The sequence below is a fragment of the Buteo buteo genome, chromosome 3 (genome assembly GCF_964188355.1).
Source record: "Buteo buteo chromosome 3, bButBut1.hap1.1, whole genome shotgun sequence".
Classification (NCBI taxonomy): domain Eukaryota; kingdom Metazoa; phylum Chordata; class Aves; order Accipitriformes; family Accipitridae; genus Buteo; species Buteo buteo.
Genome location: NC_134173.1, coordinates 15,065,368 through 15,087,389, shown reverse-complemented (window position 1 = coordinate 15,087,389; position 22,022 = coordinate 15,065,368). Strand labels below are relative to the sequence as shown.

The following is a 22,022-nucleotide window of genomic DNA, read 5'->3' as shown; positions in this document are numbered from 1 at the left end:
TTTGATACTATCTACACTTCTTTTTGGAATGTATATCTAATTCCTTGCATACATATGACTTTTATGATGTATCTGGAACAGAATGCAAAGTTCTGACCCTAAATCTTATCTTATGCTCTGGCTATAATATAAGTAGCATGTTACACTGTAATACATATACACCTAATGTTGTATATGTAATATAACTGCAATTATTGTTCTGCTTACTGCATATGAGTTGAGTTCAGAGTCTGGCCTGCACCTCCTGCATTGAATAACCATGACAAGACTGCCAAGACCTGCCTATATGGCTGATCAGTCAAAGCAAATCACTTTGTCAATAGCTTAACTATGAAACTCCCTGTGGGTTGTCTGTACGCTTATCTGGTATTAAAAGAGAAACAAGCTGCTGCCTTTTTTTTTTAGAATGGCTATAAATATCTTTGCTGAGTCTTAAAACAGTGTTGACACTTTTCTTGCAAACTCAGCTTTTAAAGAAGTACATTTTCAAGTATTTCCAAAGTGAAAACATTCCTCACTTCAGAATTTGGTCAAATACATTTAACAATGATCAGGAATGTGTGTACATCTTCCCCTTTTCGAGCTGTGCTTTGTCGAGCTTCAGAGTCACATTAGGCAGAAATCATTTGCAAGACTAAGGAAATCAACCAGAATAAATCAACCAGGGATAAAAGAAAAAGTTCTTTAAACTTCTAGCTGTTTTGCATGGAAGGATGACAATGTCTCTTCACTCTTTGATAAGTAAAGAATAATTTTATTGAATTTAAGCTTTCTGGCTTGCTTTGTTTTCCCCAACAGTTTGCTTTCTTTGACTCTGGAGCCCACAGCACAAGGTACATGGGATAGACAGAGGTGAACTCCCATGTTAGCCTAAATATGTCATCAAATTTAAACTGGCTTCATTAGTGTGTGGAAATCTAATTTTTTTTTTCTTTCCTACATTACATATTTCCAAAACCATAGTTTGGCTGCGATCACAGGATTCACAGCAAGGAACATTGAGCAGGAGAGAGAAGAGCCTTATTGGCAGCTTGCGTTGAGACTCAAGTGACGGGTCACTTCCCTCTCTCCTTGCTTCTTTCTGTCAGTACTATGGTTATATCCATCCGGGACAACTCTTGCAGCTACCACATGTAGGTGTCTGTGCTTCGGCCCTTAGAAAATGTGTATTCAGCCCCTGAGTGGATTAATGCCAGGAGAAGTCTCTGATTAATTCTCTGTCACCTTCCACTCTTCTCCAGAAGGACTCTAACAGAACTAGTACTTTCCACAAAGCATTGGTCAAAAACCACGGCTGAAAGGAGAAAACGCAGCATGTCTTTAAAATGCACTTACGGCTTTTCTGCATACAGTAAACAACTGTGCATGTACCCAACCGTGTGTATTTTTGCAGAAGGGAATAAGTAACTTTTATGGCTCATGCATTAGATCTGCGGTTGGAAATGAGATTTCAGGACTAGATTTCAGGAACTCATTTCTTCTCATTACTCATTTGGATTGTGCGATTTGTTCCTTGGTCTTTGTCAATGACAGTCGAACAACAGGCTACCTCCTGGACCTACAAGAACCACTTACTCCTTCTTCTGGACAGAATATCAGATATAGTTATTCTTACTGAAAGAGGGTAGAGTGCTTCAAACTGCAGGAGTTTTATTCCTACAAAATTCCAGCAACTTCTTCGATGTTGCAAAAGATTTTCACCTAATACAGTTCTGCAGCTGAATGAATTACAGCTCAAAGCCAGGTGGCATATGTCTTGTGACTCTGCACTCTCATAAATACAGTACAGCAGAAGCCTAAATGGAAACACATCTTTTTGAAACCATCTGTTCTTACAGATATCTGCAACAATAAAGAAAAGAAAGGCTTTAAATGCTGCTATGCTGTTTTAAACCTTAAAGGCATTTCCTATTGGTCTTTCCCTTTATTCCGAGAAGCTCAATTTGTTTCACTTGGAAATAACTTAGCTGCCATGTTTGTTGCTGTTCTGTTTATGAGCTTTGGAGAATCAGGCTATAGCTGGCTTACCTATATATGAATATTTATAAAACAGAACCTCGTTCATGCTGGAAAGTGCTGGGTTGCCCTCTGGTGAATGCAAGTTGTCTTTGATTGTACACTTTATGATAGCTTACAGGGTGAAACCATTCCCTTAGTGGCTTGTTTGCTTATTTGAGGGAAGTTGTATGTGATTTGTTCAAAGACAATACTGCAGCGGCTCAGCCACAAAGCTGCTGGTCTTTAACTGTTGCTTATTTATTTAATTGCATCGCACTGCTCTTATGAGATCTTGACTGTAAAAGTGCTCAGTTGGAACAGTATTCCTAAATGTGTATTTAGATCGTACTCCTTAATTGGTGCAGTCTATATGATGTTAACACTGATAAAAAAAAGATAAGTTGCTTACCGGGGTTGAATCTGTTGTTCTCTGAGTTGTAGTCTTTTGTCTGTTGTAGCCAGTGACTGCTGCAAAGAGTACTATTACAGTTTCATATCCAACAAATCTTCTCATGACTGAAATCTAATTCATGAGATTACAGTATCTTTGCTAATGCTGTGGTCAATATTTTAACTCTTTTTTACAGAATTTCTGTAGTCTCTTGCAGTGGTGTTTGAAGACAGAGATTTCTTCTAAAGTGAAATAGAGGTGACTCTCAGAAATTCGACTATATAGCAATATATGAAACTGAACCACAGTGGCATAAGCTGTCCCATTCCTGAAGGACTAACAAAGAGCAGACGTGACATAGGGAGACACAGCAATAGAGCTACAATTTCTAACCTAGAAGGGTAACGTTAATCCATGGACGCCTCTGGTTTGTCTGAAATAGTTAAACCTACGTGCCACATACTTGGCAAGCAATTCTGCTTAGGCATCAGATTTTGGGGTGGGGAGAGATGGCGTGGGCATCATACCTAATTATGTGACTGGCAGGTTTTATCTGCGTATAACTACCTGACAGCATAAATTTGCAGCAAGGGCGTTCGCTCTCTTTTTCCATCATGTCTCATTTTCAGCAGAGTGATAGGGCAGGGGAAGGCTGCTCTTGAGCACCCTGGAAAAGGTGTCAGCCCCTGAACCATGAAGCATAATTGCCCTTTTACTGGGGGCCGGAGGTATGTGCTGGAAGAGAGATCTTTCTGCCCGAGTGTCTTCTCCCAGCGAAGGGAGAAATGAAATGTCACACCAATTACAGGAGCAGTGGACGGTGGAAGGAAAACTGGCTGCTTTGTGAAGCTGCAGCCGGAGCCCAAATTACCGAATTAGGCTGAGGGGGTTTTTTATCCCGTTGGCCCCGCACTTGGCTGTCACCGCTGCGCACGACAGACCCCAGCGCGCGTGGGGTAATCAGGTGTGGCTGCAGCAAGACGAGGTTTCGAGCCTTCGGGGGGGGGTGATGGAGGCGTCTAGGGCCAAAATCGGCCTTTGCTTTCAAACCCCAGAAGTCATTTCTGTGGTGTTCGGGAGCAGTCCTCCAGAAGGAGGTGGAATTGCATGGCTGCAGCTGCTGGCTGGAACAGTGATGGAGATGGGCGTGATGCCTGGGTGCGCAGAAAGCTGCGCTCTGCTTCGGTGGGGGTAGAAGAAAAACTAATCCAGCTCATCGAGAACGTTTAAACCAGAACAGGGATTTTGGCTAGTTCTTTTTCAGCAAAACTCAGTCAGCCAGAAAGTACGACAGAATGTGAAATATAATACGCTATTGTTTTATCAGGAAATTAAATCTTTTGGGGAAAAAAAGTTTCCACTTTTCAGGTGGGACCAGGTCGTTCTCATCCAGATGCTTTATATCCAAATGATACAATTTTCTGGTGCATGAAAAAAATTTGCATTGTAATACAGTTAATTAATATTCACAGTCTTCAGCAGGTGTGCTAACTTCTCATATGACAGTGGGACGTTCTGCTAAGTGCTGTGACATGACAGCAGCAGTGATGAATGGATCTAAGATTTTAAAATCTTTTAAGCAGCAATGGTATTCCAGCTGATAAAGCACCAGTTTAAAAAAATTGATTTATTTAAAGTTTCTAAGACAGGTAAACAGCCAAAGGAGTCCAGCAAGACACATTACAGGTGATAAAATGGTTAACGGTGTGTCACAGCTTACTATACTTCCATATATTTCTCTTCATTTCTCTCAATAATATTTAGTATATGCTCTATAAAGCATCCTTTTTTATCAAGTCCCCTTTTAAACGTATGGGCACTTGAGGAACACATAGTAGAGAAAGAAGGTTTTTTACCTGAGACATGATCTGGGTATATGAAATAAATCCAACATAGAAATAAATCCCACGACAAAAAATACTGAAATAGTAAAAATTAAAAATATTCAAAATCTACTAGAATATTTTTAAGATTCTTGATATTAAATTATACATTTTCTGCAGTTCATTCTGTAATACTTAATGGAAAATGTTTATGCGTGATGTTGCTGATGAAGTTAAAAAACAAGATATGGAAATATGGAAATAGGGGTTGTATGAATCCTTGGGAAAATTCACTTATATCTGATCATCTCATCAGAAATAGTTTTCCATCATCTATTGCTTGACAATATTTGAATGATTTTGGAATATTTGGGGGAAAAGAATGAGAAATAGTATTTTTAATTTAATATTAAAATTATTATTTCTCCAAATTTTAAAAAAGAAATATGTTTCTTTTTTTGTCATTTATCATTGACCAATTTTTCAATTCTTATTCAGTTAAGGTGAACAAAACACAAGTGGCAGAATGCCAGTTGTCTCTCATTTATCAGAGCAAAATGTCTGAATTCTGTTGAAGTCTAAGAGTTAAAAAGATTTCTCAAAAATAAGCAAAGAAATCTCTGTACATGCCAAAAGGGGTAAGATTACTCCTCCATGTCATGGAACTGCTGAATATATAAATATTTTGTCATCTAAAATGAACAGTAATGCAAATTCAAATTATTTGTAAAAAGACTAGCATCTGGAAATATTTCTTCTTTTTTTGTTGTTGTTTGTTTGGTTTGTTTTGTTTTAAAAAAACCTTTCTAACTTAATAATATCAAGTGGGAGGTATAAGTGAAATAGCAGACCTGAGAGAGACACAGGGAACAAACTTCAAAGAAATACATCAGCCAGCAGTATTTGAAAAAATCATCACCGAGCCCCCCCTATCCTTTGCCTATGCACATTTGCTATCATTTAGAGACAAGTCCTACTGCAATACCTCTGCTTTCTCGCCATTTCTAGTGAGGCAGGAGCTAGATCCAGTACAAGGTGATACTAATGGGAGGAAAACAAGAAAAGGCTCTGTTTGAAGAGGCTCTCTCCGTCTCACTAAGAAGGACTCTACTCCGTCCCTGTGCCTTACCTTTGAGCATCAAGGAGTGAAGCAGGTAGCAGAGTGATCGCTGTTACTACAGAATAACGAAGAGAGTGTTTTAGCCTCTGTGTGACATTCTAGGCAGAAAGATTAGAAAGCTGGAAACCTCCCAGCCCTGTTCCTTCTACATCACGGGTGGGTTGAGCAAGGGACAGGTCTTCTTAGTGGTTTGGTGTTGCTCACATTTTGAAATTATTCTCACTGGTTTCATAGCTTCTAGTTGGTAAGTTAAATAGATAGATAGATAGATAGATAGATAGATAGATAGATAGATAGATAAGGTTCTTGTTAGGCAAAAATAGGGCATTAAAACAACTGAAAAGGGTGGATTTTGTGCAAAATCACAGAAGCGACTACAGTAGATGTAATGTCTCTGATCAAAGGGCGATACTCAGTGAAGCAAAAATCACATTCTACTTTGAGGAAGGGAGGAAATGCTTTCTGTCAGATGGTGCCTCTGTTCTTAAACTGAGTGAAGAATGCTATTTGCCTCCTTTATTTGGTTCAAAGTTAAAATACTAAGATAATACTTCCTTTTCCTCCCCAGTTCTTGCAAAGGTGCTGTCGTCCAAGCACAATAGATACTACATCATGTTTTTTTTCTTTTGCATGGCTCAAGTTCAAAAAAGAAAGCATGTGCTGTAGAGGTTTTTGTTTTCTTTTTTCTTTTCTTCCTTTTCTTTTCAAATTAGATTTCTTTGCTTTTGAGGGAAAGGAAGTTCAAGATATTGTGACACATCTCTGCTGCTTTTTCAAGGCAATTAATTTTTAAAATGAAGAAGAATAATAGCTAGCTGGTAGAAACAGTAACGTTACATTCTTCACTGTGCTCCTTGCTGCTACTGCTTCCTTATTTTTGCTCTTAAAGTAACAGTTTAATAGTGATAGGATGGTTTTGTAATGCATCATGGTGGTCCAGTTGCCTGAATCATTGCTACTTAGCCATTCTACCGAAGACGTAAAAATTGGATCTCTCTCCCCTTGCTCATTGCCTCTACTGAAATCCCCAGGTATCTTCTGAAAAACACATTTATAGGAGCAAAACATATGGCCTCAAAGCCTTCAGCAGCAGGTCTGAATGTCTTCTAAAATTCAGATAGCTCCCCAGTTGTCTTTTAAATTCAGTTCCTGATTATACTCTGAAGTAAATGGACAGAGAGATTCCACGTCCCAGAAAAGTTCCTTTTTTAGCATATGATTGTTCTCATGAAGCTCTCTAAAAAGGCAGAAATGTTTGTTTACTTTTGCTTTGCTTTTCAAAGTGAATTTATGAAGCCAGGGATTGTTGTACTGAGTATTGACTGGCTGACATTTTGAGCTAGTACCTCAGTTTCTGACCTATTTTAGAGGCTTCTATACCCATACCTGTATTTCATTAAATATCCATTGTAAAGAAACAAAAGTGAAGTAACTAACTGTTACCTGGATCCCATTCTCCCACTCATGAAGAAGAATATAAAATCTTAAAAGAATGCAAAATTCTCATCTTGTGAGAGACAAAGCTCTCCAAGAAAAATATAATACTCCCTCCTCTGTGCCTTAGTAGTGCTGATGTCTGCAGCTGCAAGACTATATAAAGAAAATTATTTTAACTGCAAGTTCCAGCTATGGGATGTAAATATGGTGATTTTATGATGCAGAACCAGTGTCCTGAGTAATCAGGATGGTGCAGTCATCACTGGTGTGAGCTATAACATAAAAGATTTTAGTTCTTGTTCTTCTTGTGACATAAATCATTTCTATTTTGTTGTTAATAGCATACCTGTTCTGTGAGAGTTATCTCACACCTCAGCTTGAGGACTCAGCTAAGGACTCCTCAGTACTGCTTTATTCTGTTTAACAAGCGATGAGTAAAAGTCCTCACAATTACTGATTTTTAATTATTATTTCTCCAGGGAGGAGGAGGCTATAAAGAGATAAATTGGAAATAACTGGAAAAAGCCATTTGCTTTCTTCTTTATTTTATGAAATTGCTTTGTTAGGTATTTTTTGTTATATTTTTTCCCTTAAAATTGTCCTCAGTATGCTCTTAAAATAGAGGATATATATGTTTAATTTTAGTTTGGCTTTGCTCTTGCAACCTGGAGCCAGTACCTTATACAGCACAGTTTTGCAAGCTGCCATTTTGCCTTAATGTAAAAGTGTGTCATCATGTTTCATCAGATATGGTACCTTCAGAGTTATTTCTGCTAAAGTTATACTTTAACTTCCTTTTAAATCACAGCTGATTTCCAGCTCTCTAAATTCCCTTTTTTGGCCTGCTGAAAAGCTACTTGTATTCTATTATTTATTTCCCTCCTTTTAGAGCTGTACTAATAAACCTAAAAATTTACTTGTGAGTTAATAATTTTTGCAGTGTTCATGAAGAAGTAGTACCATAACTCAAGAATACCATCTCACATTGTATGCTTCTACATTATACGCTGCTCTGGTATAATAGGCACTGAGAGAAGAAGTAGCACAAAAAGCAGCAAGCCATGGTGGCGGAAAGCAAAGCTGGGTTTAGTCTCTTTTGTGTCCTGGCGTATTCTGAGCAGCAATACACAAAAGGCCACTCTGTTTGGCTGCCAATAGCCAAAAATGACTGGAGGACTGGATGGTCTAGCCATACGCAAGAAAGCCCCCAGATTTCATTTAGAAATTACGATGTGGGTCCTTTATGTTACTTTTCTTTCCCTTCTACTGCTGATTGCTCCATACCATCTGTCTTGCTCACAGCTAACTGCTACCCAACACCAATATCTTTAACATTCAGCCATCCTGTGAGCTTCATCTTTGTTCACTTCATCAGCTGTTATCTGTATACTACGACTACAGACACTCGTAATGAATTTAACTTCTGCATTACAGCTCTTCCCACCCAAAGCCGACAGCAAAATCGCCATCAGGAAAATGCCTTGCTTTAATGTAAGACACTCTTTTCTCCCAATGTCTGTATGAAGTATAATTACTTCGTACATGTCATGTTCTGAGTGTGATTGCTGGTTATTGCCTTGTGCTATGGGCACTTTTTTTTTTCCTTTTCCTAGCTTCTTTAGCAACACTTAACTAATAGGCAGTGAGAGAGGGCAGAATGAATGTCACTTAAGAGACGATAGTTCTCTACCCCTTCAGCAGATCAGTCGATTGATTTGCCAGAATGCACGGGGCTTTGTCAGGACTCTCTTCCCAGCAGCTGGGATTAAGGAAAGCTGTTGAAGGGACCGCTGCTGCACTGCTCTTACAGCTTCTGTGATTTGAGAGGCCACAAAAGGAATACCAGCAAAAAAAACAGCCTCAGTGAGCTGGGGAACAGAAAAGGCAAAACACAGGGCAGGATATTTACAGGTTTAATAACAGATTTCCAGAGAGAAGACACGTAGGTGGTAATTTCAGTGTGTCTTACTATTACCATTGGGTTTGATATTCTATTTAATTATTTATTTGCTTATTTGGGGGGTGGGGCTGGGGTGGGGAAATAAGTGCTTTGACTAAAGCTGTTTCTTCTGTCATCCAAGAAAGTAAAGAAAAAGGGAGTCCTCCCATCTCCAAACACAAGCAGATCAAGCAGTTTGACACACCTTTACAAGATTTACCTCCACTCATTTCCTCTAGCTTTACACCAGGCTGATGAAAATGAGACAGCTTGTTCACTCTGAATCACAGTGAATTTCCTTTCAGGTTAAAAAAGCAAAAGAACATCACTTGCATCCCTCAGTGAATTGTAACCATTGTTTTTTATTTCCTGGTGGGTAATTGAAGGCTTTTACAGTCAGTAGAAATTATTTATAGAGTCATGAAAAATGGATTAACTTTTCTGAGTGCTTCATTGATGTTTCAGGCATCTACTTTATTCCAATTAAACTTATAATCTAAAAATTCAATAAACTTCTTTATTTTAGAGAAAAAATTAGAGGGAAATAATTTGTTTAGCCTCTGTGAACTGCCTTATTTCCACATATTTTATATAGGTAATCTCTGCAAGAAACAAAAGAGCTCAAAGTGCTATTACACTCAATACAGACAGAAACCTTTCCTTTGTTCCCAGCACCTTCAGTGCCTGCACAGAAGCCAAGCTTTGGGAAGGACCTTACTTAGGAACTTTCCTGCTGGATTAGAGCTACATCCATCTAATAAACTGTTCAACCACTTGCAATGGGTACTACCAAACGCCCCAGAAGAAGGCATGGAAATGTGCAGGAGATCTGACATACCTGTCCCCAAAATTAAGTTTATACAGTTTCCTGTTAGTTACATAATTTTGCAAACTCAAAATATACCTCAAGTATCTGTCATAAAATCCATTTCTGTATTTTTTGTGTACCGTGTGTACGTTTCTCATCTGAAAACTGTAGAAGTTGATTTCCAATTCAGATCAATGCATGTCAGTTTATCTCAAGAGTATACTTGGCTAACTAAAGTGGCAAGTTTAATGGTCATAATTAAACTAACTTTAAAAAATACAACACAATCTTTATTCATGGAAAAAAATAATTCTCAGTCTGGACACTGAAGAGAGCATGGAGATGGGAAGATCTTCAGTTAAATACCAGAAGTTTCTTCTAGTCAATCTTTTCAATCTCAGCTTAAGTTTCCTCTCTGAAATATAAAATACACTCAAAATCCTAAATTACAATAGCATATTGGTAGCCTGCAAAATTCCTTACTAGAAAAACATTAATTACTTTTTCTGGTAGAGCTTTACAACTTCATCTTAACAAACAGACATTGAGCACATAATAAGACTCATTTAAACAGAAAGATTCCCTCTTGTGTGTATAAGCTTGTTTGGTTTACTGCTCCTTTTCAAAACTCTCTGCTGGTTTTCTACTCCCAGAAGTGTATAAGATGAGTTTTCACTGCAAAGTTGATAGCAGGAAGAGGGAAAGGTTTTAACACACTTTTGAATAATTCCACCATGAGAGAAAAGTGTATCTCTGCGATACTTTTGTAACTTTACAATTAGCTATCATCATGCTTTCATTAGCTATCATCATGCTTTCATTGAGTTAGCACCAGTGATGCATTTAGTCTAAGAAACGTCTTTAAGTTACAAATGTATTTAATGACTGCATGTTATTCAGCATATTGTCTTTGTTATTTAGTGCAAAAGTATCGAAGCATTCCTAAATTTGTAGTTACAGTTTTTGAGTAATTCAGTCTATCCTTTTAAGTTGTTCTAAGCAGGTATAGTAAAAGGTGAAGTCCTATTTTAAAGAAACTCAAGCAACCTTACATTTTAGATAAACTTTATTAATAAGACTTGAGACTGCAAGCATTTTAAGACAAGCCTATAATTTCAAATTTTTTTTTTTAAAAAAAACAACTTGTCCTTTCTTCTTTAGAACTGCTGGAGAGGTGTGTCTTCCTGTCTTCAAGTGTTTGAGGAAGCTTTTTAATCATTGCCAGAGACCTAATTATCAGCTAATGCAATATTTTCACTTTTATATGGCATCTACTATTACTGTCTGGTTGCAGCTTGAAATAATGTTAAGGACCTCTCAAGAATATTTCTAAGGACAATTTCATAGAAAGCTATTTCATAGAAAGCTTAAATCTGAATAACAAATGGTTTAATAAATGCTTTCAATGCATGGGTAAAAAATAGAATAGCTTTTGAAAGGTAGACGTTCTAAAAGCTGTGTTTCATCCTTGCATATATTAATGTAAGTTCTATTATTTTTTTCTGAAATTTGTTCATTGGTGGCAGAAAAAAAAATTATGGAAAATCTTTAGTCAGTTTAAATAACTCATTTTATTAAACTGGGAACTATATTTTTACCTCCCGCAAACCACCCTCCTCCCCCTTTCCGGCAAAATACACATGAATGAGACTAATTCCCCATGTTACACCATAAATACAAAGTTCCTTGAATGCAAGACATTTTACCAGAGTCCAAGAATTCTTCCTGTCTTTGGAGGACATTGCCTACAGTTTGAAATACCTGGAGGGAAGTGCAGTAATGGGATGACTCTGAGTTCTGTAGCAGAGGTAGAAGGATATGATCAAAACAGATGATGAATTTTCCTGCTTCTGTGCAGTGAGGCGTGCTAGCAGAGCTCAAATGGGACTGAGACTGCAGTGCAACAGTTTGCTGAGGTCATCTAAGACACAGCTGATGCTAAAATTAGTGGTCCAATTACACCCCGTAACCATTTTCAAAGCCATTCCTGCCTTTTCTTTGAACAGTCCAGAAGCAGAGCACATCTGACTCCCCAGTGAAAGCCAAACAGGCGTTAAACATGTTTTGGATTTTGGTTTGCTTTTTTGGTTGGTTGGTTGGTTGGTTTTGATAAGGGTTAGTTTTGTTACCCTTTATCTCCCTATTTCCCTGGCTCTTCAGGTGTGCAAAGAAACTGCCTGGGAGTGCCAAGGGAAGGGCTCAGCTGTATCACCGCATTCAACCTGAGTGTCTTAGACTATATTTTATATGTGTTTAGTTCTCACATTATACTCACATGATAAAATTGTCTTTTAAAATTAGTATTTGTAGAATAGGTATCCATTTTGGGGTGGCATAAATCCTTTGTCCCCATCTTTTCCTATGTCAAGCAATGTAAACTATACAGCCTGCCAATTTTTTTCTTTTTATTTTTTTTCCAATCAAAGCTGTATTTTACTTATATAAAATTGTGGTGAAAAACATATTCCCTCCATCCTGTCAAACCAAATTTGCTCTCTGGCTTCAGACCTCATGTGCTGAGTTTCATTTTACAGCAATTTTTTTATAGGCTAGTTGTAAATCTTTGTGAATGGAGTGTTTATAATGAAAATACTACCGGGCCAGGAAATATTGGCCACACATTGTAACAGCCACAAGACTGAATAGTACTGATCAATCAGCCTCCAGCAGCATCCCGTTTTCAAAGGCAGTATACAATCTCCATGTCATACACTTTTTGTCAGTGTAAGTAATTTTTTCCTTTATTTTGCTTTAGATACTCTAATATGAAATTAGATATTCACTATTTCACTTCACCTCTGTAGTATCAGTAGAATTGCAGGAGGCCTGTATAGTGTTTTGTGGAATAGCGTATCCAAGGGGAAAGGTCAACATGATTTGAAATGCAATAAATATTTAACAGTGAGATATTTCATATCATCAAAGTGATATGCAATGTATAAATCTGCATTTTTGCATTGCATTTTTTAGTAAGATGCTTCATCCTAAATCAGTAACAGATTTAGGGGCTGATTTTTTTTTTTTTTTTTTTTAACAAGGTATCTGTTAAGATCCGTGTTTTGGCTGGGCATTTAGTTTGGCTGTAGTAAAAATGCAACAAAAACATTTTGAGGAAGGGAAAAGTGAACAGCGAGCTAACAAATTGGTAAACCAAGATGATAACATTGCCTACATAGCTACCTACTTTAAATTACTCTAGTAGATATAATTTTCAAGGATGTAAAAGAAAATGATACTCAAAATCTATGCACAGAGATCAACAATCAGTTGACTCTCATAATGACTTGCTGCTCTGCACAGGAATCAAAAGCAAAAGAAGACAGCAAAGTGTGTAGCTCTAGCTACTTAAATACAGCAGAAAGTCATTACCTGAGACAAAGTAACTGAATCCACACAATTTTATCTATCTTTCACATTTGCTTCTTTTTTCACTAGCTTTATATTCTTCCTACTTTTCAGTTACCCCAGGAGCAGGGTAATTTTTCCGAGTGTTTGCTTTTGTTGGTTTGTTATGTCCCCATGACGCAAATAACTATAAAGACGAAAATAATTTTCTTACGGGAGTTTTTCTTAGCTGTTTTCTCTTCCTCCACTTTAGCCTTTCTCATATGCACGTAGGATCAGAGCATTCTTTTCTTCTTATTTCTTGCATTTTGCCATTGACTTATCATTTGTCAGCATTCTTCTCCAATTAAAATGTTCCTTGAAGTGAGAGAAATGGTGTCTTGCAGGAATTTCTCGTCTACCATTTTCTTTTTCTTTCCTTAGTATTACCAACATGGAATGTCTCAGTTTCATCAACTTTCTGTTTAAATAGCTCATTAAGTTTTGAGCTTCAACAGGAAAATGAAACTACCTGCATTTTGTATGAAAGTGCTTAGTCTCTGTTTACGTCTATGGTAAATGAAATAATTTTACTTTACTTTGGACAGGGGTAAAGTTCAGGAACAGAGTAATTATCCTCATAATAAACTGCAATTTTACAACTTATGTGGAAATGTTTTATATTAGTTTCTGGTTGACTGAGTCTGTGGTCGAAAGGACAAATTAAGCCGGGATGCTAGCCACCTTGTACAAAGTACTCAGCCTTTTCAGGTAGCTTTGTTAAGGCACTCATTCAAGATTTTATTTAGAGTCTTATCAGGGTTCCCTGATAAATACTTTAGGATCGATAAACTGAAAGTATCACTGCAGAAAATTTCACTTCTGTAGAATTTGTGAAACCAAACTCAGAAACCCTTCTTTCTGAGAGTTTTCATCTGGAAAATTCTGTTTGTTTTGAAACAAAGTTGGACCTTAGCCTAATTTTGTGTTAAGTGAGACCATGATTATGCCTCCTTTGACTGTGTTGGCACAGTAAAGGAGCTGGACTCGGAATAGAGGGAGCGAGGAGGCTGGTTTCATATTGCAACATTAGCACAAGCATAAAAAGCTGTAAAGATGAAATCAATTAATCTCTGTAAGGACCACTGCAGTCTGTATATGGAAGACAACATAAGAAAGCTAAGTACAGGCTTACTGTCTTTATCTGCATGTTGGCTCAGAGTACAGAACTAAAAAAAATTGTTACTCCAGTCAGATACTTTCTTTTATTTAATCTTGCTGTAGCTCAGGCATGCAGGCATACAATTATGTATTACAAATAGAAGAGCACAAGCCGAAGAGATGTAATATGTAAAATCAATTGCTTTTCCCAAATATGTGTCATATTTTGGCTGCAGGAATGTGGGCAGAAAGGGGAAAGACTACGGGGTAATGTGAGACGTGTAAGTAACTTTCTTTTCCATCTCCTCGGTAGAGATGTTAGGTAGCTGCTGTTTCTGTATGTCTCCTCCCTTTATAAACAGAGGCATGGAAAGCTGGTACTGTGAATAAAAAGATGCATTACTAGAAAAAATCTCCAATGGAAAAAGATAATCAATTAAAAGGTAAACCTATGCATCTTTGAGAAAGATGTGTTTGACGTTCTGGTATCTCTACCCCAGGAGCTACATCAGCTTGTGACAGCCTAAGTAGGTAATATACAGTTTAAATGCAATAGGAGACCAAGTCTTTAAAAACACTATCTGGAAACACACAGCCTCAATTAAACCAACCTGACCTTTAGTCAATACATTAGTTTTAGTTATGTGATTCAAGATGCTGCTTTTAAACACTTGCTATTTTAGGTAGGGGTATAGGTGAAATAATGCTCATTTTTTCTCTACATAATGTTTACAAGCAATTCACATTATTCACAGGTATTGAAACAATTATCACTGTTGCAAAACCCTAAGTATATGCATTTTCTTCATTTCAAAATATTGACATGTAAATGTACCCTTCATAAAACTCCAGCATTTTTGTGCCAAAATTGGAATGTTGAAAACTTGTTCCTTAAGACTCAAAAATTTGACATATTGTAAATTTACGGGTTTTAAACTGCCAATCCTGCAATCTTTTCTGCATGCACACGTAAAATGTCTTCTTTTTGAGAGGACAACTTGATGACAATGCCAAAAACTTTGAAGCTAAATAATAGTGTTCCAATTCTGGAAAGTGATAGGGTTCTGTAACAAGTATATTCTACTCAGATACTTAGTAATCTTGATGCTGGTGAAAAAAAAAAATATTACTAATTTCATTTCAAATGCTAAAGAAAACTAAAATGCTTTTTAACTGAGAATAAAAAGGAAATATTTTAAAATGGGGGGGGGGCACGTGGACTGCATTCACTCTCAATATGTTTCCTATATATTTTATCATCTTTTCTTTTTTTCAAAATTATTTCTAATGAAAAAAACTAAACCATTTTGATAAAAATCTGTCTCAAAAATTATGTTTCCTGATATTAATTTTCCGTTCAGAAAGATAAATATTTGATGAAATGAGCAGCAAAATTATTTTAGAAAACGTAAAAGTTGGAGCCCAGCTGTGCTTCCTGGAGTTTTAATTCCAACCATAGTTAAATTCAAGTGAAAATTTGTATTTCTTTATTTGGAACTGAAACAGGCCCACAGTTTCACTTTCAATAAGTATATGGAAATCAATATGCAGTAATGTAGTTTATGCTATTTTTCAGTTTCCATCTGCTCCCTTCCATTGCATCTTTTTGTGAGTGACAGCATAATAATTGCTGTACCAATTAATGCCCTTCCAATCCAACTGCATCGTTACTGCAAAATAAATGTTTTGCTTTGTAGCAGTTTGTCCTGCTCTGAAACTTTGCTTTAGTTATTCCAATCATCTAACAGCAGAAAAGGAAAAGCTGCTTTGTCATCAACAGCTCAATAGAAGACACTGTATATTCAATACAAATTGCTGGCAGAATTTTAACCAGTATAAATTTATAAATAGTATAACAGCAATCATTTATTTTCTGCCTTAAATGAAAGTATCCTTTTTGATGCAATAATAGCCACTTAACTGATTTGAGATTGTAGTAGGGTTTTTTTGAGGAACATTTTCTTTATCCAGAATAAAATGTGGAGTCTCTTTCTTTGCAACAAAAGCTCTCAGAGGATAAAAGCTTCCATCTGAAATAAGCAGTCATAATAATTTAGTTCTTGCAGTAAGTGTTTCATTTTCCCTAGTGGGCTTTCAGTGCATAGCTACTGTGCCTTTCCCATTTTGTCCTGTGTCTTAACAAAAATGCTGCAAAGAATATTAGAGGTTGAAGCACCTCAAGACACGCTTACCCATCAAAACCATATCCTTAGTGCAATCTGCGGGCTTCCTCTGGTACAAATAGGAGCTTCCACTGCTGTTGGGAGAGTCCTTAGAGAACGTAAATCTAGATTAAAGGCTGGTACTAGATTTGTCAACTTTTCTGGCTGAAGGGCTGCCTTTATTGCCCGGTGAGAATTGTGTGAGGAAACAACATGCAACTAACTCCTTCTTACCAACATTTCATTCCTGAAACATCTGTTAGTTAATTGGGTTTTTTCCACCCCCTTGCACCATCCTTGGTGGATAAAACCTCATCATCTCTGTTTCACTGGTTTCCAGACTGTTCTGTTTATTGTGAACAACAGAATTTTCCAATGAATATTTCTGAAAAGAAAAGATTGCTTTACAATGGAACATGTGATTCACTTTATTTGGTCTTAGCTTGCACTGATTGATTCATAGAAATTTCTATTGAACAACCGTGTTTTTCTATAACATTTATAGAAACATCTATAGCAATCACAGAGCTCATGTCCTCATGAAGTCTCAGAGCACTCCCAAGTACAAAACCTAATACTAATAAAGATATCCAATTCGCTTGAATTTAATGACTTCAATCTTGTGCTCATAATCTTGGGAATGGAAATGCCAAATTTTATTTTCAAAAGTAAAGTTTTTTATTATCATTACCTGGAAAAGTAAAACCACATTAGAAGAACATCATTTTTTTGTAAAGTCATCTGTTCAGAGGTTAAGAAATGCCAGATGAAAACTTGATGTGCAGCTGCAAAAGCCTGTTTCTTTATTTTACCTAATGGCTATCTAATATGAGGTACTTAAAAGGCCTGCAACAGAAGCTGAAACACAGGAGTCTCTGGTTCTATTAATTTTCAGTAATTGTACTGCAAAAATATACACTTATATTAGATCTTGTATTAGAAGAGCTTAGTCACAGAGTTTCAAAACTGATCCTGCATCAGAGAAGTGAGTAGTCTGGTGGTTATAGCATTCTCCTGCATTTGGTTGCATATTGCTCACAGGTCATCATTCCCCAAACAAACTATCTGGCACCAAAGCCAATCTGAGACAAAACCTGCCATCTCTTACCCTTGGCTGCTTGTTCCTGCTCCTTGGCTGTGCCAGTACAACGATTTGTAGGGCTCTTGCAAACCAGATGACCAAAGTGCTTCAGTCTACAAAGCAGCCTTTCAGTCGCAGGGGCACAACTGAGGGACAGTGAACAGCAATGCCGGCAGAGAGGAGAAAGGGAACATTTTCAGCTGATTTTTCCATTACAGAAAGTGTGATGTCAAACCTTACCCACAGGCAGAGGGGAATTTTAACACAGGACTTGTACATCATAGATGAGTGCTCTAACCAAAGAACATCAGATGAGAGAGTCCCTTGAATTCTTGTGTTGGAAAAGAAAAGCATGATCTTTTTTTCATTTAGAAAAGAAAAAGGGTTGGCACCTGCCTTCTGGTTAGGAATTTGAATTCTGAATCTGAAACAGAGAGAAACATCTCCCAATAAGCAGCAGTAAGGGAGCTTTTAAAGCTTATCCCTGGATCTCTTTTTTTTTTTTTTCCTTTTCATTTAGCTGAGTACTGCAAGTTTTCTCTTAGAAGTTGTGATCGATCTACTTACATGTACATCAATCACTGCTGTTACTAGGAAACCGTTGGGTTTTTACTCTAAAGAATTGTTATAAATAAGCACCATGCCATGAAATAAGATCCTTGTGTATACTGCCTCTGCTTCCAACATAATTAAGATCAGGAAAAATCTAATTTTGGTGTAATTTGCCAGGTTACATTAAATTATCTTGATGAATCATTCATACCTAATTGCTTTGGACTACAGCTTCATTGCATTCCATGATCCTGAGAGTAAATTTAAATAAAGGATGAAGTAGGCTGAATAATACTTCCAAGGTCCTGTCCTAGAACAGAAGGAAAAAAAAAAAAACCACACACATTTCCTATGTAAGCCACAGGAAAAAAAAAACCTCCCCTAGTTCTACTGGTGTCTTCAGGTCATGAAGTGTGTGTTAATCAAATGCATCTTATGCTGACTTCAGAAGAACTGTAAAGAAGAGTTAGCTCTGTATTCTTGAAAACAGCTGTGGTACAAAAGAGCTGCAAAATCCACAAACAGCATTCTTCTTCTTCTCTCTTAACCTTTTAAGACCCAAATATGACACAGAAAATACTATGGAAGCAGGAACCTTAGAAAGCTGTGGAACTTAAATTCTTCACTGCAAAACCTTTTCCTGTATCTTTAGTTTCAAAATCCTTACTGCTGACATAAAGCGTAACTGTGGAGATGCTGCAATATCTAAGACTCCATCAGGCTGATCAGCTGTATGAATATTAAAATAATATTTAGTAGGAATGCAAATAAAAGAACCGATTATCATTTAGAATTTCCAGTACGGGATATACTAAATTTTTTTTAAAAGCTGAACAAAACCCAAAATTTTGGAAATTTACCACTTAGAAGTCTTAAGCCAACTTGGAACCATTGGACTATTTCATTATTTTACCACCATTATTTTTTGATTCATTTTATTTAAATATATTAATATAGTTCATTGTTTTTAAAAAAAATGTAAGTTGAAAGTAAACATGTTGCATAGAGCCATTCTTTCCTGAACTCATAAATTCACTATTACCCATAGCTTTCTCCTTTCATTTGGACTGATATCCTCTATTCTTTTTGTTATTATTTCCATAGACTGATGTCATACTCTTCAGCTTGAGCCTCAACCAAGTGTCTTAGATTTTTTTGGCTCTATTGAGTGTGTCTTTTAATCTTTTGGATCTGTCTGTCTCTCTCTCTTTGACCACATGTCCTAGCAGTCAGGGAAGAAGAGGTCACTTATCCTCGTTAGCCCCTTTGGTTACAGAATGGCTAAAAACAGCCCTGTTGTGAGATTTAGCAGCTACAAGTTTTCTTTTAAAAAACTTTAAGGGATGTGCTAGCAGCTGAGGCATACATCCAGGAAATGGAAGACCTGAATTTAATTTCCTTTTTAACCTTAATAGGTTCAAATTCATCTTCTATGTTCTAAGAGACTATCTTAATTCCTTAGCTAGAAATTAGTTTTGTAGGGGCACTCTTCATCACTGTATTGAAGCTGTACTATTCTACAGCAGCAAATTCAAAATTAATTATATGAGATACAGTACATGATACAAATGGGCCTGAGTTTAGGGAACTCCTTTGGTTGTCAAGTGTCTGCTCCTGCTCATTTGTGGGGGGACTGTTTGTGTGGTTTACATTTTTTGGATAAAATACATAAAGAGAATGGAGGAAAATGGTACCTTGACATATTTTATTTATCTTTATTGCTAAGAAAGAGAAAAATTTTACATAGCAAATCACACGGCTGGATTAGCAGGTCCCTATGGCCCTTAAAATATGTATGATTCTAGCTTCTGGGCAAAAAGAAAACAAGCACTTACATCCTTAGAAGGAAAAAAGCCAGATTTGGAACACAAAACCTACAATGATGCAATTTTCTATGTTTAGGTTTGCATTAAATTAAAAAAAATCTAACAGTAATTGTGATGCAAATCCCAAATAAAAGTAAAAGTGCATGAAGGCCTCACTTAATATCATGGTTAAAAGTTGGTCAAAGCAATAAAGCATTTAAGACTATTCTCAAACAATGTATTATCAGTGCTTTTGCTTTGCAGCTTAGAAATCACAGCCACTGTACATTTTAATTCAGTTTGGTGCAAAAGCTTCTTGAAGCAGAAAACATTTAAACCTGGCATCTCAGTCAGGTTTTGCTAGCCAATGTCAATTTAACCCAGTGAATGAATAGTAAAAATATGCATACAAAATTCATCCTGCTTGGTTGTGCTATGAAAGGGATTTTTATGACCAGTAACGTGCCACTGGGAATTCAGTCTCTAGTTTTATTGTCTCCAGTGTCACTGAGATGTACCTTTTATTCTGTTTTTCACTGAGTTGTGTTTTTTTTCTCTCTTGGTCCCAGTATTGCTCTGAAAGACTCATCTTGAGGGGGATCTTTTTTTTTTTTTTTTTCATGAAGCAGTTGGTAACATGTTATAGCCAAACTTTTCCAAATAGAAGTTAAGACAAAGTTTTGCCAAATCTGGTGAACATCATTCTTGGTTCCAGCACTACTGGGGCATTCTAGAAAGCTGCTAACTGTTTTGAAACGTTCGAATGAGAGCCGAGTTCTTCGGTGTTTGTGTCTATACTCTGTTACAGCTCTTTAATATCTCTGTGGATGAAGGAAAAATAGGATTTTGCATTCCTACATACAGTACATGTATTAAAGACGTTTTTAGAAGCATTATCCAAATCCATTTTAAATCCAGGCTTCAATATACATTTCCAAAAAACAGAGAATATACGTTGCATGCAGATACACACTTTGGAAATTAACCTTTTCTTACTAATTAAATCTCAATTTCAAAGGGGAATTTTGAGATAGGAAAATGATCAGGTTACAGAATCGGGTCATAGGAGTCATCTTCTGAGTTTGGTCATCGGCTTTTTAATGGCTTTTCACACATGGTTTCCCATCTCGCTGGCTGCGAGTGAACAAGCCATGGTTATATGAGATTCACAAGCCCGTCTGAGAAAACATCTCGCACATCCTCTTCCCAACCAGTATTTGCCCCCGTGGACCATATCCCACCTCCAGCTCATTTTGAAATGATGAGGATACTGTGTTTACCTGACAAACTGGCATCCTATTTGAAAGACAGTAAGTACACGAAGCAGCGTTTGTGTGACAAATCCCTTTGAAACTGCTGGCATTACTTCCACCACTTAAGCAGTGCTTCAGATTAAAAAGAGGAGCATCAGTTCTTTGTCAGCTCTAACTAACAGATGTAACTGAGATTTATAGAGTAGCAAATATACAGACGTGATAGCCTGCAATTTAAAAAAAATTCCGACCCTGAATTATGACCTTCCGCCTCCGCTGGGCATCCGCCGCCCACGTGGGCCCTCAGGCAGGGGCAAAACCCTCCTCTGCAGCCCCAGAAGTCCCTGTCCATGGCGAAAGGCTTCAAGTAAATTAAAACTCAAAGGCCGGTTACATCTTTTGTGTCCCTCTCGTGTGTGTGTCCCCCCCCCGCCCCAACAGGTCACAGCCTCGGCTCGGCGAAGGTGTCCCGGGCGCAGACGTTTCCCAGCTACCCCTCGGAGCAGGGCGAGGAGCACCCGCAGTCCCTCTCGCTGGCCAGCAGCTACGCCTTCAGCTACGGCTCGGGCCTGGTGCAATGACAGCCGGGGGCGGCCGGCCGAGAGAGACAGTCGAGCCTGGAGCCTGCCGCCAGGGCCGGGGAGCCGCTGGGCCCCCCTCCGCACCCGCCATTTGCCGTGAAAACTGATGCCAACCAGCTCCAGCCGGGTCGCCGCCACCGCGGAAACCCGGAGAGGCGGCTTCCCCGAAGCAGAGGCTAAGTCTTTATTTATTTATTTTGCCGTTCCTTTTGTCGATACGTTCAGAAAGGAAGGGGGGGGGGCGGGGGGCGGGGGGGGCGGGGGGCACGTTCGTGTTGTGAGAAAGTGGTGGAAACAAACGAAGCTGTGTCGGTGTGAAGGTTTCTGCATGACCGGAGAAGGCCCGCTCTGGGGCTCCATCGTGATGCTGCGTTCGACGTCGGGGCCTTCCTACCCGCCTCCACCAGCAGGCCGGCCCGTCTTCACCCGTAACGTTTTTATGTCCTTGCCGCAGCCCGCCGATTCCCGCCGGAGTGGCTGAAATGTCGCCGACTCGAGACGCAGCGTCGGCGCCACGGGCGTCGCCTTCAGATCCAAGCGAGTTCGCTCATTACCCTAGAGGGTGGTCGGGTGCTTTTTGAGCCAGA

At 38.0% G+C, this 22,022-nt stretch overlaps 1 protein-coding gene across 1 annotated transcript in view; it reads left to right on the top strand.

Moving 5' to 3' along the window:
- DOK6 (docking protein 6) overlaps positions 1-21,628 on the top strand; it is a 258,270-nt gene extending 236,642 nt beyond the window's left edge. Inside the window, exon 8 of the mRNA XM_075024292.1 lies at positions 21,296-21,628. Within this exon, the coding sequence (XP_074880393.1) occupies positions 21,296-21,435 (140 nt within the window). The 3' untranslated portion in view covers positions 21,436-21,628. The remainder of the gene's footprint in view (positions 1-21,295) is intronic.
- Positions 21,629-22,022: the final 394 nt, after the last annotated feature.